Source organism: Pseudorasbora parva, chromosome 17, assembly GCF_024679245.1.
Source record: "Pseudorasbora parva isolate DD20220531a chromosome 17, ASM2467924v1, whole genome shotgun sequence".
Classification (NCBI taxonomy): Eukaryota; Metazoa; Chordata; class Actinopteri; order Cypriniformes; family Gobionidae; genus Pseudorasbora; species Pseudorasbora parva.
The window spans coordinates 9,824,771-9,847,012 of NC_090188.1; the positions used below are offsets into that span (position 1 = coordinate 9,824,771).

The following is a 22,242-nucleotide window of genomic DNA, read 5'->3' on the forward strand; positions in this document are numbered from 1 at the left end:
AATTGCTTACAAAATCTTTTAATAATTTAATAAAGGTTGACAAATCTAAAAAACAAATTTAAGGCAACCAGGTAACTTTTTTTCTAAATAATTTTTTACAGCGCAGCTACACATTGAGAGGAAAGATGCACTCAAAGCCAAATCTATAGCAGCCTTATCTAATGTGAAAATGCTCCACATAAATCCAAAACTGTACTTTCTTCTGTGGAACACTGTGGAAGCTATTCGGTGATGTGCAGGTTTTAACCGACAGGAAGGTGAATTTCCATTTTTCAACTATCCCTTTAAAAAGTAATTATAACTTTGACCTTTACACCTAAAATACATTTATCTGTCTTTGGCAATCAAACATGGCTTTGTAATATTTTCGGTAGCACAAATGTTAAACAAATGTTAAAACTAATTGCATTGAATTGAAAGCAAAATTAGCTTTTTTGTACCTGAAGAGTAAATTATTTTGAATAAATCACAGTCAAACAATAAATATGTAACACAAACCATACAACTCTTTAATTGCTATATCGAGGTACATAAAATGTAGTTTAAATTATAGGCAAATCATTGCAAATAAAATTATCGGCGAAATATAAAACCAGGGGTGGAGCGGAGGCGGAGTGATTACCAAATGCTTTGAGCAAAGTTCGAGAAATCTCATATACACATGTGGTAGGGCTGCAAACTTTATTTCCAATCTGCTTCAGCATACCTGCCTGTGTATTTTTAACAAGTGATCCTGAAGAACTTGATTAGCTTCACCTGTCTTTAATGAGGGTTAGAGCGAAACTCTGCAGGACAGTGGGTCCCCTGGAGCAGGGTTAAAGAGATAAAGCAGCTAAACTGGCTTTGGGTCAGTACTGGGTCTAGAGGAAGAAATAGAATAGAGGAGAAGGTTAATACAAGAATAAAGAATGTGCATACTGGGTTAAACAGTTCTCTCTACATGATTGGAAAACATTGATGGGAAGTGCGAATATTGTGGAGAGCAAAAAACAGTGGATCATGTTTTATTATATTGTTAGAAGTGTGAATCAGAGAGAGAAGTTTTAAAGCATGCACTAAGAGAAAATGGAGAGGAAAATATCTTAATATTCTTAAAACATCTGCAGGTGACAAGGGTTGGAAACTTCTTCTAGAGTTAGAGTCTTAGGTTTAACAATTATAATTGTATTTATTTATATTTATGTTTTTTTTTTTGTAATTGTTTTATGTATTGGTGATTGTTTGTTTGGTTTTTTATCTCTTAAAATTTTATTCTCTTTGTCCTTATAAATTGAGTGTTTATATTGATAATTAGTCCATACTCCAGATCAGTGGGTGGCGGTAATGCACCTGAAAGTTGTTTGCCAACCGCCAATAAAAACACAAGAAGAATAAGACCTCCGCACTAGGCAGCTAAATGTCTAGGCGGGAATGCACCAATAATTTTAGCACTTTGAGATTTTGTTTAATATAAAGTGCATTATAAATAAAATTTATTATTATTATTAATAAGCTGGCTGCCAACCGCCATAAAAACTCAAAGAAGAAAAAGAAGCTAAATGTCTATTGTTAGTCACTGGCTAATAGGCGTACTAATAAATTAATTAAATAAAAAGTCAAATTAAAGGCACAATATGTAGTGTTTTGCCATTAGAGGTCGCCTGTTCAAAACAAAGGCGTAGCTTGATGATGCCAAGATTGAGCTCAGATTAATGGGAGATGTTGTCGTCACTTCACAACCGGTGGAAAAGAATCGGGATGAGACTCGGGCAGAAATGATCTTCATGGATCAGATTATCTGTTACTGCAGTAGGAAGTAAAGCAGGGCAGAGTGTTGTGGGAGCGCAACATGGCCGCTGGAGCGATTGCTAATGGGAGCTTTTATCATTCCACAGTCGCTTCTTCCGGTCAAGCATATGTGGGGTAACGCAGCAATGTTGGTCATATTAGAGACATTTGAGTTTGTAAAAAATGATGCACAAATGTTAGTTATTTGGTGGCTACTATGAGACACTTGTTGCACACTGCAGTAAGCTAGATTGATCTGTATTAGGCATGGTAAAACAAAGAAAACAAAATTCAAACAATAATAACCCTAAACGTGTTAGCATGTCTATAGGTGTATCCAAATAGATGTCCTCGTGTCTAATAAAGCATCTCTGGTGTTTCCAGAAAATTAATCCGGAAATCGATGATAAAATAGGTCCATGTCATTCAAAAAAAGGCTTATTTTTCTGGATTTTTTGGAAACATCTAGAATGATGTGAGTACACAAGCCAAAATTGTGTGTGTGTGTGTGTGTGTATATATATATATATATATATATATATATATATATATATATATATATATATATATATATATAGTGGGTTTTGGATATAAAAAAATACATATTGTTAACGGTTGATATCAACGGTTTCAATAATATCACATGGTTTTTTTTAAATCTTCGTGAGTACGGTAAATTGTAAAAAAAAATATATATATATATATATATATATATATATATATATATATATATATATATATATATATATATATATATATATATATATATATATATATATATATATATATATATATATATATATATATATAAAAATAAAAAATCACTCTCCTTTTATTTTTGGATGACCTCATAATGAGGAGGAGTAAACCTGCCGGGAGAAACGCAACGCCATTTTCACCCTATAAAGCTCCAGGCAGATGCGCCTGAGCTGAGATCCTTGTGTTTCGCAAACACCGCTTCACGTTATTATGACTATGTGATGAATATTCAGTTGTTTCTTCACCACTCTGTGATTTGAACTCGTGCTGGAGGAATCGGACTGCCAGGGGCAGGAACTTCCCCCATCGAGCTCCGGAAGACTGGAGAGGACACACACAACTGGTCCTTCTGCCCGATTCCAGCCTCAAACCTTCTCAATCAGGCTGCGGGGTGTTATATTGACTTGAGTTTTGTGGTGGGACAAGGAGAAACAAACCCTGTTACGGTTGTGGGTGATCTGGATGTCCCGCTGAACGGTAAGATGTTTATTATGCTAACGAGCTAACTCACGCGCTCATCTCCTGTCCGAGGCTGGCTGGGAGTGTCAGTCTACCTGTCAAATGAGTGTTTACATCGCCTTTAAACGACTTCGAGATCGTTATCACTTTATTAGACCTGGTAAATCGGGTGGATGGATTCTCAGAGATATGATATTGAGAGTCAGATGTGTGATATTAAGTCTCAGAGTGTGCAAGGGAAGGCAAAAGCCCAGCCAGGCCATGACATGCAGCAGATGAGTGTTACGAGTCACTGCACCAGATAGTTGTGTATGAGACAGCACTAAACCATCTAGAAGATCAGTGTTAGGTCAGGATTAAACCAGCAGTGATAATTCATTGTTATTTACTGCTCTAGAGAGCTGTCTATGATATCTGTTAAAGCAGTAGTGCTCCTGCGTTACACATTTTGGATCTCTCTCTTATTTAATATATAGCTGATTTATATCATTAGTTTCAGTGCTGATGTGTTTCAGGATTGAGGACCACTGATCTAACCCACACAGAAGATGTTAAATAGCACTGAAAAATGAATAGCACTGCATCAAAATAAGTAGAGTATTGACTATTTCACAGCCTGTGATAACATTTCTGTGTGTGTGAATATATAAATATGTCATTCGCTTGTCCAAACTAAAAATTGCTTGTCTGGGAATTTTTTTTGGTGTAAAATATTATTTATTCTGTAGCAATATTCTCATCAGTGTTCTATCAGGTTTGACATTTAATATCAGATTTTTCTTAGATAATATTTTACCTTTATAAATGACATTTCCCCCCTAATTTTATTCAATGTATGATTCATCTTTCATTTCAAATGCTTTAAATTTGATCAATACATTAAATTAGAATAAAAAGACAAGGGCTGTTACCAATCAAATTACTTTACATAATTATCCGCTGCTAAATGCCTTGCACTTAAATGTAATCAAAGCAGACACATTTTTGTGTTATGGTGATGCTCTAGATATTTTGTTGTTACTGACTGACGTTTTAATCGGGCTACTTATCCGGTCGCGCAAGTGAAAATCTTTTTTTTTCTTCTTTTTTTAAATCCACTTGTCCTGGAGAAGTGGATAAGCGTTATCATAATCAGTCAAAAGTTTGAAATAATTTATATTTTGAATGTTTTTGAAAGAACTTTCTTATGCTCAATGCTTCTTTTAAAAAAAAAACACTTAAACCGTAATATTGAGAAATTTTACAACTATATTTTTTGTTCTATTCATGAATTTATTGTAAAATGTAATTAGGTCCTGTGATGATAAAAAGAAAATAATTTTTTTTAGCATCATACAGTGGCACATGGTCACTGAATCACTGAAATTATTTTAATATGATGATTTGCTGCTTAAGAAACTTTTCTTATTATCTATCGCCAATGTTGAAAACTGTATATGTTGGCTGTGATGACAGCTTGACTATTAATAATAATGATTAATAATAGAGCATGAATGATGATTAATAATAATTGAGAACCAGCATATTACAATTACAAAGGATCATGTGACGCACTAATCTATATCAGCTCCTCATGAGATGCACTCAAACTTAGAAGTGACAATCTGAATTTATTTTGTAATGTATTATTGAACTGGTTCTGCTGGTCTCGGATGGAGACTCTATATAGGAGCTTGTTAGACCAGTTCACTGATGAATAGTAAATGAAGTTGTATGTTACAAGAAATTAGTTTTTAATTGTATTTCATTTAAACACATAATCATTGTCTCCCTTGATATGATGACCTCTAAAATATTTACCAAAAAGAGAAACCAATTTCATGACGATTACAAGCTTGGAATCAACTGAGCTCAAGCCTCAAGGCGCTTGATCTTGCTGCGTGACGTGGATCTTTTTTAGTTAGTATGCAGATGGCTTGCTCTGCTCAGTTGACATACAGTCCGTCTTTGCTCAGTGAAAGCATTTGTATTTTAGTGAAGGAGATGCAGTCTCCGAGCGGTTGGAGTGTGTGGCCAGCTGCGAGCTCGGGCTCCGCTGCAGTGGCTTCTCAATGAGAAGGTGGCTGGTTCTCCTCTGAGGGATCAATGGGACAGTTATAAATTTGGCCTCACACAAGAACACAAGCACAATTTATGGCCACTCATGCACTTGTGCTGCAGCAAAGTGCCTCCGTTTGATTATGCAGGATCTGAATTGAATTGTGGGATGTGACTTGTGTGATGGAAATGTGTCTTGTTGTTATATGGGATATCGCATTCAGATAACATCACAACAAGGGTTTCTTCTTGATTCGTTGTTTCTACTAACACTGTTTCTCTTCTTCTTTATTTATGGCACAGTTCACACTTAAAAGCAGGGGGAAAAAAACAGATCAAGATGCTTCTCCAAAAGAACGAAGGAAAAGCTTTAGTGTATTACAATGCTCTAACACACAGTTGGAGAAGTTAGAAGGCGTCTGAAGCTGAGTGGGTTGGACTGAAGTGTCAGGGCAATCACATTCTTTTGCAGAGTTCATTAAAATGAAGCACCACACTGCAGTTTCTCATGGTGGTCTGAGTCTCTAGCCCAGGGCGAAACAAGGCAATCAAGGACACAGACACCAGTCTCAGTGTTAATGTTACCTCGCAAACAAGGTCATGTAGATTGAGACTTGGTCTGAAGTGGAAACTAATGAGCTCAGCACACACAAAGAAACTCACTTAACCTACTGCGGTAAAAATTCAAAATGAGGGAAAAAAAAGACACATGTTTAAAATTTGATAATGTTAAGCAACGTCACACGACTTCATGAATTCCATCACAATGTGGCACTGATTTCATACAACACTTATAAGTTATCAATAAACTAGTTAATATTATTTACTTTTTAGATGCCATGGAAAAATAGTTCCAAACAAACACATTATAGCAGAACCATAGCACAGCTCAGAAACAACCATGTTTTAGTTATTGAATGAATCAGCTGTTTGAATGAATCGGTTGAATTAAAGGGTTACTTCAGTGATTTAGCATATGGCTTTGTATCAGTAGAAACCCGGTAGTATATTCGATTGATCGTGCTCCCCCCTCAAATCCCCCTGAGACACGGGATTTATGCATTTTATTTTTGGAAAAAATCCTCCGATTATGCAAATATTGTCATCTGAAAAATTTTTTTTTTGGCCAGAGACTAAAGATACAGCCAGAAGAAGGTGCCATTTCCACGTGTTTTCATCCCGTCCATGGTGGGTGGGATCTCACTCACAGCACTCTGCTCACTTCCAAAGGCATGAACTGAAAACGTGCCAGACTGAACACGCGCTGTGAATGTACGCGGACGCGATGACCTCAGCTCTCGTGATGAATTTAATCTGACTCCTGCTGCATTTGTGCGGTGACACTCGCTCGGCTCACTCACATTATATTGAACAGACACGTTCAGTTTTTAATAATACTGCATACCTGTCAAGTATTTTACCCTTCTTTCCCGCCGTCTTCCCGTATTACACTCTAAAAAATGCTGGGTTAAAAACAACCCAAGTTGGGTTGAAACTGCACCGACACAACAATTGGGTTGTTTTAACCCAATGGTTGAGTTGTTCTTACCCAGCAATTGGGTTGTCTTAAGCAACATTTAACCCAACCACTGGGTTAAAACAACTCAACCATTGGGTTAAAACAACCCAATTGTTGGGTCGGTGCAGTTTCAACCCAACTTGGGTTGTTTTTAACCCAGCATTTTTTAGAGTGTAGTATGTTCCCGTAAATCTCCCGTATTTTAACCTGCGTTATTAAAAAATAATAATACCGGAGTAAAAAAAACAAAAACATTTTCAATCTGAGCTCTGTAACTAGCCTCGCGATAACTGGCATCTGCAGTAGCCTACAGTACTGTAGTGCCCATTGTCGCGAGGTTAGTGTGTGAGGTCAGATGACGAGTGACAACGCGGGGAAAAAATAAAACAGAGACGGATGATTGAAATAACGATAGAGACGGAAGGCACTCCTGCCAATAAACCCAAACCCTCGTGTAAATACCGTGATCAATGGGACAGCGAATTTAATTTCTCTGAAGAGGAGCAAGTGGGGGACAGTCACGCGGTTTGTAACTGCGCCTTCAGTATCTCACATCCGCATCATATGCGACAGCGGAAGATCTTTTAAAGTGACAGTAGCCACTTAAAATGACAATGTAAAGAACAAAAGTAATTGCTCACTAAATATGCTCTGCTTTTGAGTAAATAACTTCAGTACCTTTAATAAGGATTAATCTTTATACAATTCATAACTTATGCAGTGCAAGCTGATAACAATTTGTGAAAATGTCCTACTTGTTAAGTTGTTATACAGGTAGGAAGAGCACAGGTGAAAATAAAATGTATTATTACTATGGGTTTATGTGAGGATTTATGCCCCAATCCCGGATTTTGATACCCAAATGTTGACAGGTATGTTGTAGTGTCTGTTCTCTAACTAAACTGATTTTATGGAAATGAACGCCGTGGGCAAATGATCCAGTAATCCAGTAGCGGTGGCTTTGGGCGTTTCGAATCGCCAATGTCACGTGATTTCAGCAGTTTGGATTGCGTGTCACATGACATTGGCGATCCGAATCATTGATTGATTAATTGATTCATGGCCATTTGAATCTTTTTTTTGAGGAACACGGAAGAGAAGACAATGCTGAATAAAGTCGTAGTTTTTGTTATTTTTGGACGAAAATGTATTTTTGATGCTTCAAGAGATTCTAACTAACTGGCTTTATGGACTACTTTGATTACGTTTTTATTCCCTTTCTGGACATGGACAGTATAGTGTGCATAGACTGCATATGCTCTGGGACTAAAATATAAAATATCTTAAACTGTGTTCTGAAGGTGAACGGAGGTCTTACGGGTGAGGAACGACATTAGGGTGAGTCATTAATGACATCAATTTAATTTTTGGGTGAACTAACCCTTTAATAAGATTAGAAAAAATTGCTGATTTACAAGCACATGACGAGGCTTAATGTTGAGCTCATTAGGATCTAATTTAACACTTTAAAAATAATTATGATTGCAGACTGCTACTTTATATATTATTGCCATTTTGTGTTTTACGAAAGAAGAAACGTCAAAGAGGAGGTTTTGAATAAGTAAATCTTTATGAGGTGAACTGTTCCTTTCATCTCTGTCCTGTTTTTCTCCCTTGGTGTGTGGCCTTCCGGTAATGTCAGCAATATCTCTTCCTGCGACCTGACAGCGTGGATGTTGTTATAGATTCAGGCGTTAGTTTCGGCCCCCCTCCCCCTTTCTCCTGAGGTCAGAAGAGAGTTTTCCCCCCGATGGACAGCGTTTTGAGTCATGCTATAGTCGTTTTATCGGCTTAACAGCTCTGAGTAATGAGCCTCTCGCCCAACCTGCTCAATCACTTCAGCTCTCTGCGTTCAAACCTCAGCTTCCTCTTTTTATTACAACATCTCCAGCGTTCTCCAGCTCAACCTCTCCACATTGAGTAATAAAGGACTGATCGTTATCATTTGTAATTGAGTAGGAGGTGTGCAGGCCTGGACTATATTCATTTATTTGCCCTTATATGCTCTCATACGGTTAGGATTTGTTCACACTGCACTTTTGTCTTTTTCCCTCTGCTCATGTCTATCATGACATCTTTCCCTGGTGTTGAGCAACGGATGCACATGAGGCAACATAAAGAGGCATTTGTGAATGTGACATGTTTATGCATGCGTTCTTTTCAAAAACATTCACTATTTCACTGATTATGGCTGTGAACAGCTGTGAATTATATTCAATGTTACCTGTTGAAGTCCCATCTTGACTGTCCAGACTTAATACCAAAAATCCGATTTTACACACATGAATGTAATTCTTCTTTTTTTTTTCCTGAACATTCAGATAAACTATACTAAACGTGTTTGAGTCAGATTTTCACACATTTGCTGCCAGATTTGTACTGCCTGTCTGTTTCAAGGTCTGTCCTGCTTCATAAATATTCTAATTGAGTGTTAAAGTTAAAATAAACATTAACAATTAATCTATTATTTTAAGTTGATGTGAATGTTAACACATACAGCTACTTTTTGGGGGAAGAAAATAACAGAGTTTATACAGTAGTTAATGTGAATTCTTTTCTTAAAACACAAATATTGCTCAGCATCCAGTTTAATATAATTTAAAAGCAACACATTACTTAATTAATAGTGTTCATGAAAAGGTAATTGAACCCTGCAGATGGGGCTGTGGAGGTTCCTAAATGCTAGTTAAATAAAAAAACGTCTTTAGTGTGTCTTGCAAACTTCAAAAGTATTTAAAATTTGCCTTTTCCCTGAAGCCAGAGTATCTGCAGATGTTTTTGTACTTCCCCTGCTTTCTGGAGATTAAAGACAAGCTTTATGAATCTCTGCATCCTTTCTTTGCTGGTCCTCTGTGTCCTTTATGTGCCTTTAGTATAACTGAAAACTGATTAGATGATATGTTACCTTATGATATGCGTATTTGGTGTGCTTTGCAGAACGGGGATTTCATAACCCCAGCACAAAGCAAAGAAACACATTTGCACTTCAAACAGCAGCATGAAATTTGCATCTACATCACTATTGTGCAATGTGCATTTGCTAACCTTTCCTGTGCCCTTCCTCTGTTTTTCTGGTTTTGTTCTTTAAAGGGTTAGTTCACCCAAAAATGAAATTGATGTCATTGATGACTCTCCCTAATGTCGTTCCTCACCTGTAAGACCTCCGTTCATCTTCAGAACACAGATTAAGATATTTTATATTTAGTCCGAGAGCGTATCTAAGTGTATGCACACTATACTGTCCATGTCCAGAAAGGGAATAAAAACATCCTCAAAGTAGTCCATATGTGTCATCAGTTAGTTAATTAGAATCTCTTGAAGCATTGAAAATACATTAAAAAAAAAAAAAAAATACTACGACTTTATTCAGCATTCTCTTCTCTTCCGTGGTTGTTTTCAAACCTCAAAATCATGATTCGGATCGCCAATGTCATGTGATTTCAGCAGTTTGACACGCGATCCAAATCATGTATCAATCCACTGATTCATGACCGTTTGAATCTTTATTTGAGGTTTGAAAACAAACACGAAAGGGAAGACAATGCTGAATAAAGTCGTAGTTTTTTTTTTTTTTTTTTAAATGTACTTTCGATGCTTCAAGAGATTCTAATTAACTAACTGACAGTGTTGGGCAAGCTACTTGGAAAATGTAGTGAGCTAAGCTACCAGTTACTCTACATTAAATTAAGCTTCACTACACTGAAGCTACCCCCTGGGAAATGTAGCAAGCTAAGCTACAGCAACTTGAAAAAAGTAGTTTACTACATCTAAGCTACTTTTTATTTATTTAATTTTATATTGAACCCACTTCATTTCAATCAATGCTATTTCAGTGATCAATAAAAGTCAAGCATATAGACACACATTTTTTTAAGTTATTCAAAAGCTGTCCGAAATCAATTCGGCAACAAAAATATGTGATCCATAATTGACAAAACCAGGGGCCTATTGCACAAAACTAAGGGATTAAGCCGGGATATCTTGGGGATCTTGTCATTTTTATGCAAAATTTAGTACAAAGCTGTCATGTAAACATACCCTGAAGTCAAACTCATACCAAGAACGATAACGATAATGGAAGATAACTGTATATTAGCGGAAAAATTGAGCCAGGATCACTAAAATATCCCAGCTTAATCCCATATCCTAATTTTGTGCAAAAGGCCCCTGGTGTCGTGTGTGTGTGTGTGATATGCATACACAACTGTGTGTTTGCATTTATGCTCGATTTAGACTTGGGCACTTTTGCAGGACAAACTGTAAGTTAATTTACAACTCAACTTGTACAAAAAAAGTCCAGTCCAGAAAGTACAGTAAAATAATTAAGACCTGCTCAAAACAGTACCAACATGGCGAAAAACAAAACATGTAGCCTAGCCTAGCCTAGCCTGTGTGTGTGTGTGTCCGTCCGTCCGTCCGTCCGTCCGTCCCACACACATCAAACAAGTTTCATTCATTCATATCCAGAGGTGGCCAGGCTGGACCCCGATACTTTTAACAAGAGGTGTTTATTCAAGAGACACAATGGATTTTAAATCGTTTCCGTTTCTTTTTGTCACCGCGCGGACGATCCGCGTGCAACAGCGAATTGAGCGCTAAGGGGAAAAAAAGTCAACTAGATAGTGCGAATGTGCACGCGCCTATCCTGTCTTTACGCGCTCACTACTTTGAAAGGCTCGCGCGCGCGTCTGAGTGAGGTAGAAAGGAATATAGAAAGTGAAGTAAATCCGCGTTCTTATCAGTTGTGTTTCCAATTTGAGCTTGATCCTCAGAAATTCTTGGGAAAATGTAACGTTAGCTTGTGTGGACGCTACCGCACTACATGATCAACAGAAGAGCTTCGCTACTGAAAAACTATTTCATTGAGAAAACAGCGACGCTACCACCACGCTACTGAAAAATGTAGTTAAGCTAGTAGCTTCACTACTTGTAGCGACGCTACTGCCCAACACTGCTTACTGATGTCCCATATGGACTACTTTGATGATGTTTTTATTCCCTTTCTCGACACGGACAGTATAGTGTTCCTACACTTAGATACGCTGTCGGACTAAATATAAAATATCTTAAACTGTGTTCTGAAGATGAACGGAGGTCTTACGGGTGTGGAACAACATTAAGGAGTCATACATAAATTTCATTTTTGGGTGAACTAACCCTTTAATGCATCTGAAAACACAAATCATAATCAATGAGAATAGGCCCAAAATAAGGAGAGCATCTAGGTTTGTCTATTATTGCATGTAATATAAGGAGTCAGTTGTCATGTTAGGTAAAGGGATAGTTCACCCAAACATGAAAAAGTTACCAACATTCTTCAAAATATCATCTTTTGTGTTCAAAAGAAACTGATACAGGCTTGAAGACAGATGACCAAATTTTCATTTTTGGGTGACCTATCCCTTTAAGATGGTTCTTGATGAGTGTCTTAGTAGTTGGCCTGTTGAGAATCGGTCTGTTCTAAACTGTCTGTGCAACAGATTCATCAGTACTTTGATTCCCATCATGCACTGGTGTTTCCTGCTCAATGGTTGTCACATGCCAGATGACGAGCTGCGTTATGGGTCACATGAATCTCTGCTGTCTCACTTCCCATTTCCCCTCCCACAGGAATAGAGCACAGGCCTGAAGCTCAGATGCAGAACGTAGACCCACCTCCTCTTTACATCAGCGTTGCAGGGAGGAGACTGTACGGTTGTTTTCACGAGAGAAAAGAAATCTGAGGAGACGTGTTTATTTCTAATGAATGGATTTTCCCAGCGTCTTCACTGTAGTCTGGATGTATTGCATTTGAAAGGGCAACAACCTTAGGTTCTCTCTTCTTGTTCTTTTGATTTTCACAACTCCAAGTGCGCTTACGCTAACGTGCCTCACCCAATCTCTTAGCAACTGTGATCTGCCTTACCAGGTGAGTTGTGTCTTGGCAACAGCAGAGACAGCTGCATTGTGTCCCTGTGGCAGGCTGGGAAGAGTGAGGAACCTCTCAAATTGGTGAAGGTTTGCGTTGTCATTGCACCTCTGTGTAAACTTTTTGTCTTTAATTTTATTTTGGCATTTGAATTTTAGTTGTGTGTCAGGCAGCCTTATCAGTGGAGCACAATATATGATGATGATGATGATGTAAGAGTTGTTGTTGCATTTTAATGTTTTTCTTTGCCTATCTAGTTGAATCCACTTGATACGGCACTGCTGCATTGTTCAGTCAAAACATTACAGAAATGGACATGCTCAGTGTGGAGAAGATCTTGGTTATGTCAAAACCGTAACCAATCCATTCTCACACAACACATTTCTGCTCACATCAGAGAGTTGCATGTTTAGAAAGCCATGTAAAGTAAAAAAAAAAAAAAAAAAAAAAAAATGTATGTCTTGAGACTGTTGGGTTTTTTCCCATTCTACTGCATCACATGTTTTTAAATGCTAAAATATACTTTCTTTGATCGGTGCTTTGTCTTTTTGTATTAAACTATGCATAAATACAAAATGCTGCTTTGTTCATAAGTGTTTATGCAATTTACGATATATCCGTATTGTTCTGCATTTAAGACAATGTTTTTTATCTTAGAAATGCATCTGAAAAAAAAACGGGTTTGTCTTCTACTCGGGGATCTAGACTTTTTACATATAATTCACCCACAACAGTAGGTGGCACCAAATGCGCATAACCAGTGTGCCAAGAAATACGGTGTCAGAGTGTAATGTTAGAAGACCATGAGCACAAAAAGACTTTCTTAAATCTAAGAGCTGCGTGACTGTCATGTTTGCGTGCCTCGCTGAAGGGGGCAAACCAAGCGGCAACCTCCCCCAGTTTCGGTTGAAGCCAATATGGAAGTAACGTAAACTGCTTTTAATCGGCTGGCCACTAGGGACAGGCTCCAAAAGGAAGCAGAATCTCATTGAGCTCCATGTTAAAATGCCCAACTTTACAGCAGAAACAAAAAATGTTTACAGTACAAATTGTGGTTTTGGTCTATATGGCTAATTTTGATTGACCAGGGGATAGCCATTTATCCGCTGTCTGTTAGTCACGTCACCTCAGCTTCACCCACGTCCCGCCGCTTTGGCCATTTTCTGTTATCCAGGCGTGACTTGTGATGACCTGCTGCCAAGATAGCAACGGCCACTCGGCCAGCTCATCTCTACGCGTCAAAATTGTTCATCGGAATCCTATGGATGATGTCACGGACACTACGTCAATATTTTATTACAGTCTATGGGCCAAACTTCACCCCATATGTGATTTTAAAGATGTACTGTTAATTAAATTTTGGTTGGCTACATGGTTTTCACTATTGCCTAATTGTCATAATTCAGATGAGCTACAGGTTGTTTTTATATTATGCTAAAATGTAGCTTAATGTAGCTAGTGGCAGCAAATCTAATTTGCAGGCAGGGTATCTAGCAACTCTCCATTGACTTGCGAGCTGGAAAAACCAAACTCTGGCCAGGCCAGTCACATCATGTATAGAGTCGGTGGGCGGGCTTAACAAAATGACAGCAGAGGTGTGAAGGTTCAGTGTGCTTCTTGAAAACAAAGAAGCTGGCGAACCGCAGCCTTTCGAATCTTTAGCTTTGGCTGCGACTCTGGAAGACTTGGAGTTATGCCGCCTTCACGTGCTATCGGAATTATCGTAAATACGAGTTTCCAAGCTAAAAATAGCACATGAACGGCCTCTGATGTCATGATTAGTTACCACTGGGAAGTTTGGAAAATAATTTTGATACCCAAGTAACCGAGATGGGCTTGGCATAACCGTTAAAAATGTCGGATGGGAGACGGATTTCTGCTCTGGCAGGTGTTTTATTCGGGGGGGTTTCTGCAACAGTTTCAGTGTCTTGTCGTTAAAGTAGTACATATTTACATAAATTAATAATCATTTGAAGCATATTGTGTATTTTAAACACATCGAAAATCGCATGTAGTTGACCTTCATTCCAGAATGGTGAGCAAGGTGACTATCTATTCTAGATAGTGTAGTAAAAGTAGTTATACAAAAGGATGTATGGCTGCAAACTATTACCATTTAGGTCTTTAAGCAGCCTTCTCTTGTCTACATTGTGCCTTTATTGTGAATGTGATTATAAACAATATGCTTTTGTGTTGTGCTGCTAGTGTTTTCCAGTGATTCTATGATTTCCTGGGACCGGGAAATGACTGAAATGGTTATAGTGTTAAAATAAAATTTTCCCAAGACGCTCAAAAGTATGAACCTGGCGTCCTCCATTCTTTCCGACAACAAAGCACATGGACACAACAAGCTCGTAATCACGACTTTTGAAGTGTGAAGTAGGAACTTCCGATAGGACGTGATGGCAGCATTAAGCTTTTCTATGAGAAAAGAACAAAAAAATGGCACTGAAGTCAAGTTCTGGCGTCCGGTTGCGGAAAAAGTTTAATCTATCAACTAGCTCCGCTTCATCACCTTCGTTGCTCTGGTTGGTTGTAGCGCTATCCAATTGGTACAGAGGGAATTGCTAAAGACAGCCGTTTATCCCGCCCCCCTGGATTGAGCCCTGTCGGTGTTCCCGGTGTGTTCCCAGACCCAACATCTTGATGTCTGGCTTGTCAGACTAGTCAAAATATGTTTATTTTTAAATGTGATCATTTGTACATTTTACTAGTATTTGCGATACTTCTATACACAAATTTAAATATGAAAATACATTTTTAAAGCTGCAGTCCTTAACTTTTGACGCTAATTTTATTTATTTTAATAAAAATAACTGTATGGGTCTTGCAGAAGAACGTTGTAGGCGGAGCTACTAATCTCTTTTTATGTCTATGACACACAGGTACTGTGCTACTCCGCAGCGGGGCCAACCCAAACCGGTCTAAAATAGTCTGAATATAAACACTTATAGGTGTACCGTAGTGATTCAGGAGAAGGCAAAAACACGGTTTGGAAAATGGATTCATGATGTGCTTTCTTATTATATAAATTAAATAAATTTTGAACACAAAAGAGTTCCTTTTTCCAAAAGATACATCTTGAGAAGAGGGGTTGTCCTAAATTCAGAACAATGGTGTATTTGATTTATAAACGTTATTTTAAACCTTGTGCCCCCTTTTTTTTTTAAAGACAGGCATGTTATTTCATTGCTTTGAATAAACAATCTAATGAGCTACATTAATGTTTTGCCCTCTTGTCCTAACTGAAAATATGCCATTTGTAATATTAAGTCTAAAATTATGTATTTTTCTGTGCCATTTTGCTGGCCCTACACAGCACAAGCCTCTTGTGGTCAACTCTATTGACCGTGAATGCAGATTTGAATGCATTTGCCATGTGCACAGTACCTATTGGACTTTTTTTTTCTTTTTTTGTTGTTGGTTTTTGAGCACTCAAATCACTTGCAAATGTCTGCATGTCACCATTATCAAATAAAAGCATATACTTTTAAAGGCTGTGCATTCAGCTCTACACATGTGCAAAGCGTTCACATCAAAACTGAAGTATACTTGGGGTAAATGCAGACAGGGAAGTATATTTTCGGCTTTAAAACGAGCAAAGAATCCCATAGAAGAATATTAAATGGAAGAAAGGATCTGAGCCATATCGATAGAATATCATAGAGACTTGGAGTGGGTCAGTAAATCAGTTTATTCGCCACTCAACAATATGCTAAAATGTCTTAGAATACCATAGTAACCTCATAGTAATGTCCTGTCAAGAATCTAGAGCACCATAACATTGTGGCAGCGTATTTTGCCCAGGCAAGCACCAATCGCGTAACAATCTAGCTATCTATGGGTTCCATCTCAACCAGCCTAATTTGGTTAAATCTTGCTCTTATCGATGTCCATTACCTCAAGTCGAATACTGTTAAGTGAAACAGTCATTGTTTAAAGCTTTGCAAGTTGTCTAAGCTGATTTACTACATGCAAGCTGTTCTATAGGCTTCCAGTCCTGTTACACAAGTTGTTAAAGCAATGTGGAATTTTGGCTCTGTGACAGAAGGTGAATCTAAAAGCAAATAAAACTCGAGTTTGTGGAGATGTGTGGTTTAGTTTGCCGTGTAACCTCAACAATGCATATTGAGTCCAGTTCCCATGGTGTTTTATGGGATTCGGTAGGGAATTCATTCTTCTGCCTAGAGATGGGGGCGGCAGTGGCTCAGTGGTTCATGTAGGTTGTCTACAAACCGAAAGGTTGGTGGTTCGATCCCCGGTTCCACCTGACCAAGTGTCGAGGTGTCCTTGAGCAAGACACCTAACCCCAGCTGCTCCCGATGAGCTGGATGGCGCCTTACATGGCTGACATCGCCGTCGGTGTATGAATGGGTGAATGTGAGGCAAAAATGTAAAGCGCTTTGGATGGCCATAGGGTCTGTTAAAAGCGCTATATAAATGCAGTCCATTTGTGAATTTTTTTTTTTTTTTTTTTTTTGTCCGGCACTTCACTTTTACATTGACTTGAATAATTTGTTTAGGGTTTCAAGCACAAGAACAAAAGCCTTTGGTGTATTTTTATTTGAATTTTACACACACAAAAACAGGAAATGTTCCTAAAACTTCTGTTCTCATTCTTGAATTGTGTCTCTTTATAGGATGCGTGAGGACATGTCGAGCGTGGTGTGTGTGAAGGAGACGGAGGGGCAGGGGGACCCAGCCGAGAAGCTGTCCCAGGACGAGCTGCTATGTCGGACACGGGAGGTCATGCAGGGGCTGGAGGCGCTCCGTTCAGAACATCAGGCCATTCTGGAAGGGCTGATGGGGACCTTGCGCTGCCTCAAACAGAACCAGGAGGGTCATGCCGTTGAGGAGAAGACCGCCATGATCCAACGCTCCATGGAAATGCTGGAGCTGGGCCTTAGCGAAGCACAGGTGCAGTGTGGAAATGCTTCCAAAGTGGAATAAAATGGTGAATGCTTTTTTAATTGATTTGCTTGTAACCGTTGTGACACCATGGCTACTCCTGTCTTTCTCTCATTGATCGGTGCAGGTGATGATGGCTCTGTCAGGGCACCTGAGTGCAGTGGAGGCAGAGAAACAGAAGCTTCGAGCACAGGTACATACACACGCACACTGCGACCCATCAAATATTAAACTGCTCTCAGGTTCATTGGCATATAGGTATACAGACATGATTTGATCGCAAATTCCAAACAAAAAGGTGTCATGAACTGGCTTTTAAAAAATTGTTATACTGTTGTCTGAGGTTAACTAATGATGTCCGTGTGGTTTTTTACATTCAAAAACATCATAACTAGTATTTAATAGGCTATTTTCTACACTGGTTTTGAGGCTCTCTCCAAAACGCTGGGTTTTGATGGGCGTGCCGCACTGGAGATTTAGAAGCAAACGCCCACGGGCTAGGATTGGATAAGATTTGCATATTTAATGAGCTTCAGCTCCTGTCATATCTATGCCCCTGTCAGTTCAGTTCACATGAGGGAGGGGTTGTTTAGAAAGCGTGATCTGATGAGTCAGTGGGCGGGGCTACTGAATTACACATGCTTATTAATCTATAGAGGCGGTGTTTCGCCACTAGATGACGTCAGGATGAAGCACACGATCGTTTTCTGGGCCTGGTGTCTATAAAAGCTTTTCTTTGACTAACAAGAACGTTTTCAGCTCTGAAACTTACAGGATAATCTTATATTACCATTACATTTTATTTATCTAAAGCTCAAGGGAAAGTTGATTTCTCAATTCATTACCCCTTTAAATTTAATTTCAACCCCCTGCTCATTTGATGTTTAATATTGTATTATTGGGCTCCAAAGTTTAGTATGTTTAGTACATGTAGTATATTTCATCAGTGTGAGTACTAACAACAATTTATCACTTCAGAGGTTACCACTCAGGAAGAGAAAGTGCCAAAAATGGGAAGCATGGTTCACTTTATTTAATTTTGACTCGTGGTTTTGCCCCACACACATGGACACTTGTATATATCTGAAGAATCTGTAGAGCTCACACGGTCAGGTTCATAAATTGGTTAATTGTCAAATTGGTTAATAAGTACTAAATGACCCACAATTTATGAAATATCATTAAATGTAAAAAAAATCCTGTTAAATTTATGATAAAAAGCAGAAATTTACTGTAAAAAAAAAAAACAGTGACAGTGTTTCAGGTACTACAGGATAGCATATTGGTGTCTGTGTATTGTACAACTTATAACCATTTATGTCATTAAGTGATTTAGAGCCCTATCATACACCCGGCACCAGGCGTGATGCAAGTGTTTTTTTTGCTTGTTTTAGTTCATTTATAATTTTCACATTCAGCGGCACATTGTTTAAATGGCAAATGCACTCACGCCCATCTGTTCGCCCATGGGCGTGCTGGTCTGAAAATGAGGTGTGTTCAGGCTGTGTTAGCAATTTTTGAGGCAACTGAAAAACGACTATTTAAAGGGCGTGTTAGTAATATGCCCCTATAGGCGGGTGCACAACTCTGCTTGTTACACACACACGGGGACGCAGCAGCACACAAACATGCCAAATATTAAAAATAAAAGGATTAAAATGTAAAAGATTATTATTGTGTACATAAAGATAAAAATGCCTACATGTCATAATGGATAGTAATTGCATGTATCAGAATGACCTAATTTGCTGCAGTAATGACGAAATTATGAAATTTGCTAATTATTTAACCAGTCAATACAGAGGCAATAAGGCAATACACACATGTATTTAAACTGACTCATCAGGTTGAGGGTGTCTATATTCTTTCATGTAAATAGGATTTTAAAGGGAATGGGAGATGATTCCGATTGGTTTACTGCACATAATGCCCAAAAGACACCCATGACTCATTAAAGAGACTATGTACAACTATTTTGGAACATTTTTCCATGCGCTTCAGACCATGCACTTAGATTGTTATAACTGGGCTGGTAATGTTAATCATGATCTACTTAAAGGTGCACTATGCAACTTTCCGTCCACTGGAGGGCGCCTATTCTAAACAAAGGCCAAGTGTTTGATGATGCCAAGTGTGAGCGCAGCATCTTGGGACATAGGACACGGGTAGAAATCATGTTGATGGATGCGGTTATTAACGTTACTGTAGTGTAAAGCAGAGCAGGACCAAGTGTTGTGGAGCTGAGCACGGCCAATGGAGCGATTGTTACACAAATGCCCGCCTCGCGAGCACCGGGACTTTTATTATGACGGGACAGGACACAGTCGCCGGGCGCGCGCACTTCCGCTTTTTCCGGTCATGATTATAAGGTAAAGCAGCTCTGTTTATCATATTAGATACATTTAAGTGTGTTTAAAATGATGTTAAGACGTTACTCTGTGCGTTCGCTCGGCGCTGCTGTGACATGTTCACACTGCTAAGAGTAAAGCGCTTCTGCAGAATAAAACCGAGGGTAACGCAGATATGACGTGATTGACAGGCGACTCGCTCAAATGCTATGCTGAAACGTCCCGGTCCTTAGTTAAAATAGCAATTTTCTCACAATTTACAAATAGTTGGAGTACTCAACTGAACAAAATATATAACACTGGCCTAGTGGTTTTTGGTTATTTTACTGCAAAAATACTACATAGTGCACCTTTAAACATCAAATATCTGCTGATAAGAGCCCAGACATGTCGAACACTCTTGTATATAGATGCTGAACAGGGTGTACATTTACTTTGTGTAAAAGTAAATATTTTAATATCTACTTATATGTAACTTAATGTACATTACACACGCAAGTAAAAACAGAAAAATACAATTATTGAAATTATAATCACATGTGATTTTACTTAAAGCTACACTGTGTAACTTTTTTTCGTTTATTCTTAGCTAAAAACACTTAGTTCTTTCAAAAATAGATGTGCTCATTAATGTATAATGTGCTCATTAATGTATATAATTGGATGGAGCTACAACCAATCAGAGCAACGAAGCGACGCATTGTCAAATGTCAACATAGTTCAACTGCACTGTGTTGCCAAGTCCGAGTGTTTCCCCCGCGGGTTGTTTTCTATGTACGCGGGTTGAAACGACTATTATGTGATATATAGACCCATGAGTGCGAATTTTAGCAGGCAACCTTGCCAAAATAACACACATTTTACCCCCCAAACGTCATTTTTTCCCCCCAGAGAAGCTATTCTTTAGTATATAGTAGTATATAGTAGTACTATATACTATAGTAGTTGGCGTGTTTTATTGTAAAACTTGGCAACCCTGTCTGCACGTGCGCTGAAATCAGGCTGGAATACACAATCTTTGCCGGTGTTGTAAAAAAAAATAGAATAATTTAATGATACACAGAGTACTTACCCAACATGATCATCATTTCTGAGAGAAATTGTGAAGGTGAACGCATATACAAACAAGCTCTCTGTTTAGGATTCGAAAAAATATAATCCAAGCCCCTTTGATGACGAGCGTGATTACGTTACTGTTTATCATCTGTCCGTCATCGTCTAAAGCCCGCCCTGATGATTTCATTGGTCCGAACAGTTTCTGTTCGGGGATAATTACTCCTCTATGGAGCAAGGCCAGACCGAACTGCCCGACGTAAAAATTTAGTGGCCGGGGCTAAGTTCGGCTGGCATCCAGGCTAACATTTGACAGTATTTTACAGCATTTACAGTTCTCACTGTATATGGTAAGGTAACTTAGAGTTAAACAAATAACAGGGATTTACTCCGTAGCATTTTTACTGTTTTTTTGTTTTGTTTTGTTTTGTTTACTATACATTTTGTATATTTATATATTTTGTGACTTGTTAATTTTATTTTATTTCATTATTACTTTTTAAATTATTCAATTCACTTAATGCTGAATTTCCTCATTAAAGATTATATTTGTCTTATAAGTTATGATGTTAATCACCTCTGAGCTGGTTGGTTTAGTAGTTTACGGATTATTTGAGGATATTTCATTCAGTGACTATGGGAAAAATAAAGGGCAAAATGCTTCCTGAACCAGGGCTGCTGACAAAATGTGCTCTGTCAATGTTGCTGTTCGCTTCCACAAATTTAGTTTGAAAGATGAAGTGTGAAAATGCCCTGAAGCTGATTCTTCCTGCAGGTGCGGAGGCTGTGTCAGGAGAACCAGTGGCTGAGAGACGAGCTGGCAGAGACCCAGCAGCGACTGCAGAAGAGCGAGCAGAGCGTGGCCCAGCTGGAAGAGGAGAAGAAACACCTGGAGTTCATGAACCAGCTCAAGAAATATGACCAGGACCTCAGCCCATCAGTGAGACCTGCTCTTATTTACTGTAATATCTCTGCGTCTGTTTCTTTGGTCTCACTCTGTCCTTCTCTCCGCCTCTTTCCATCTCTCTGTCATCAGGATGATAAGGACTCGGATTCCAGTAGGGAGACACTGGATGATCTTTTCCCAGATGATCACGATGAGCCGGGTCCTGGCAGTAAGTACCCCAGTAGCTCTCCGCTTTGGACCCACGACCTGAGAAAACACAGGGCACAGAGAAGCTAACCTCTGGTGTTATCATAGAAACGCATATATAGTAGAAACGCTTACTGTATATATAGTTTTGGTCCAAAATTCTGAAGCCACTAATAGAAATGCTTCTAATTTGGACAGATTTGATTACATTTAATTAATGTGATACATTTATAATTATAAATATATTTAAAATCCACTTAAATAAGTATTAATACTACCATTCAAAAGTTTTTTTTTTTTTTTTAAAGAAGGCTTTTCTGCTCTCCAAAGCTGCATTTATATGATCAAAAATACATAAAAATGTGAATATTGTGAAATAGTATTACAATTA

At 38.4% G+C, this 22,242-nt stretch overlaps 1 protein-coding gene across 6 annotated transcripts in view; it reads left to right on the forward strand.

Moving 5' to 3' along the window:
* The first annotated feature begins 2,630 nt into the window (after positions 1–2,630).
* Positions 2,631–22,242, forward strand: part of klc1a (kinesin light chain 1a) — a 59,197-nt gene continuing 39,585 nt past the window's right edge. For 5 of the 6 annotated variants that reach the window (XM_067421531.1, XM_067421535.1, XM_067421534.1 and 2 more), the window contains exons 1-5: positions 2,631–3,003; positions 17,090–17,366; positions 17,485–17,550; positions 21,534–21,698; positions 21,795–21,873. In XM_067421531.1, the coding sequence (XP_067277632.1) occupies positions 17,091–17,366; positions 17,485–17,550; positions 21,534–21,698; positions 21,795–21,873 (586 nt within the window). In that variant the 5' untranslated portion in view covers positions 2,631–3,003; position 17,090. Of the gene's footprint in view, positions 3,004–12,207; positions 12,450–17,089; positions 17,367–17,484; positions 17,551–21,533; positions 21,699–21,794; positions 21,874–22,242 lie in introns of those variants that run through there. The other variant, XM_067421533.1, reaches the window with a different exon arrangement.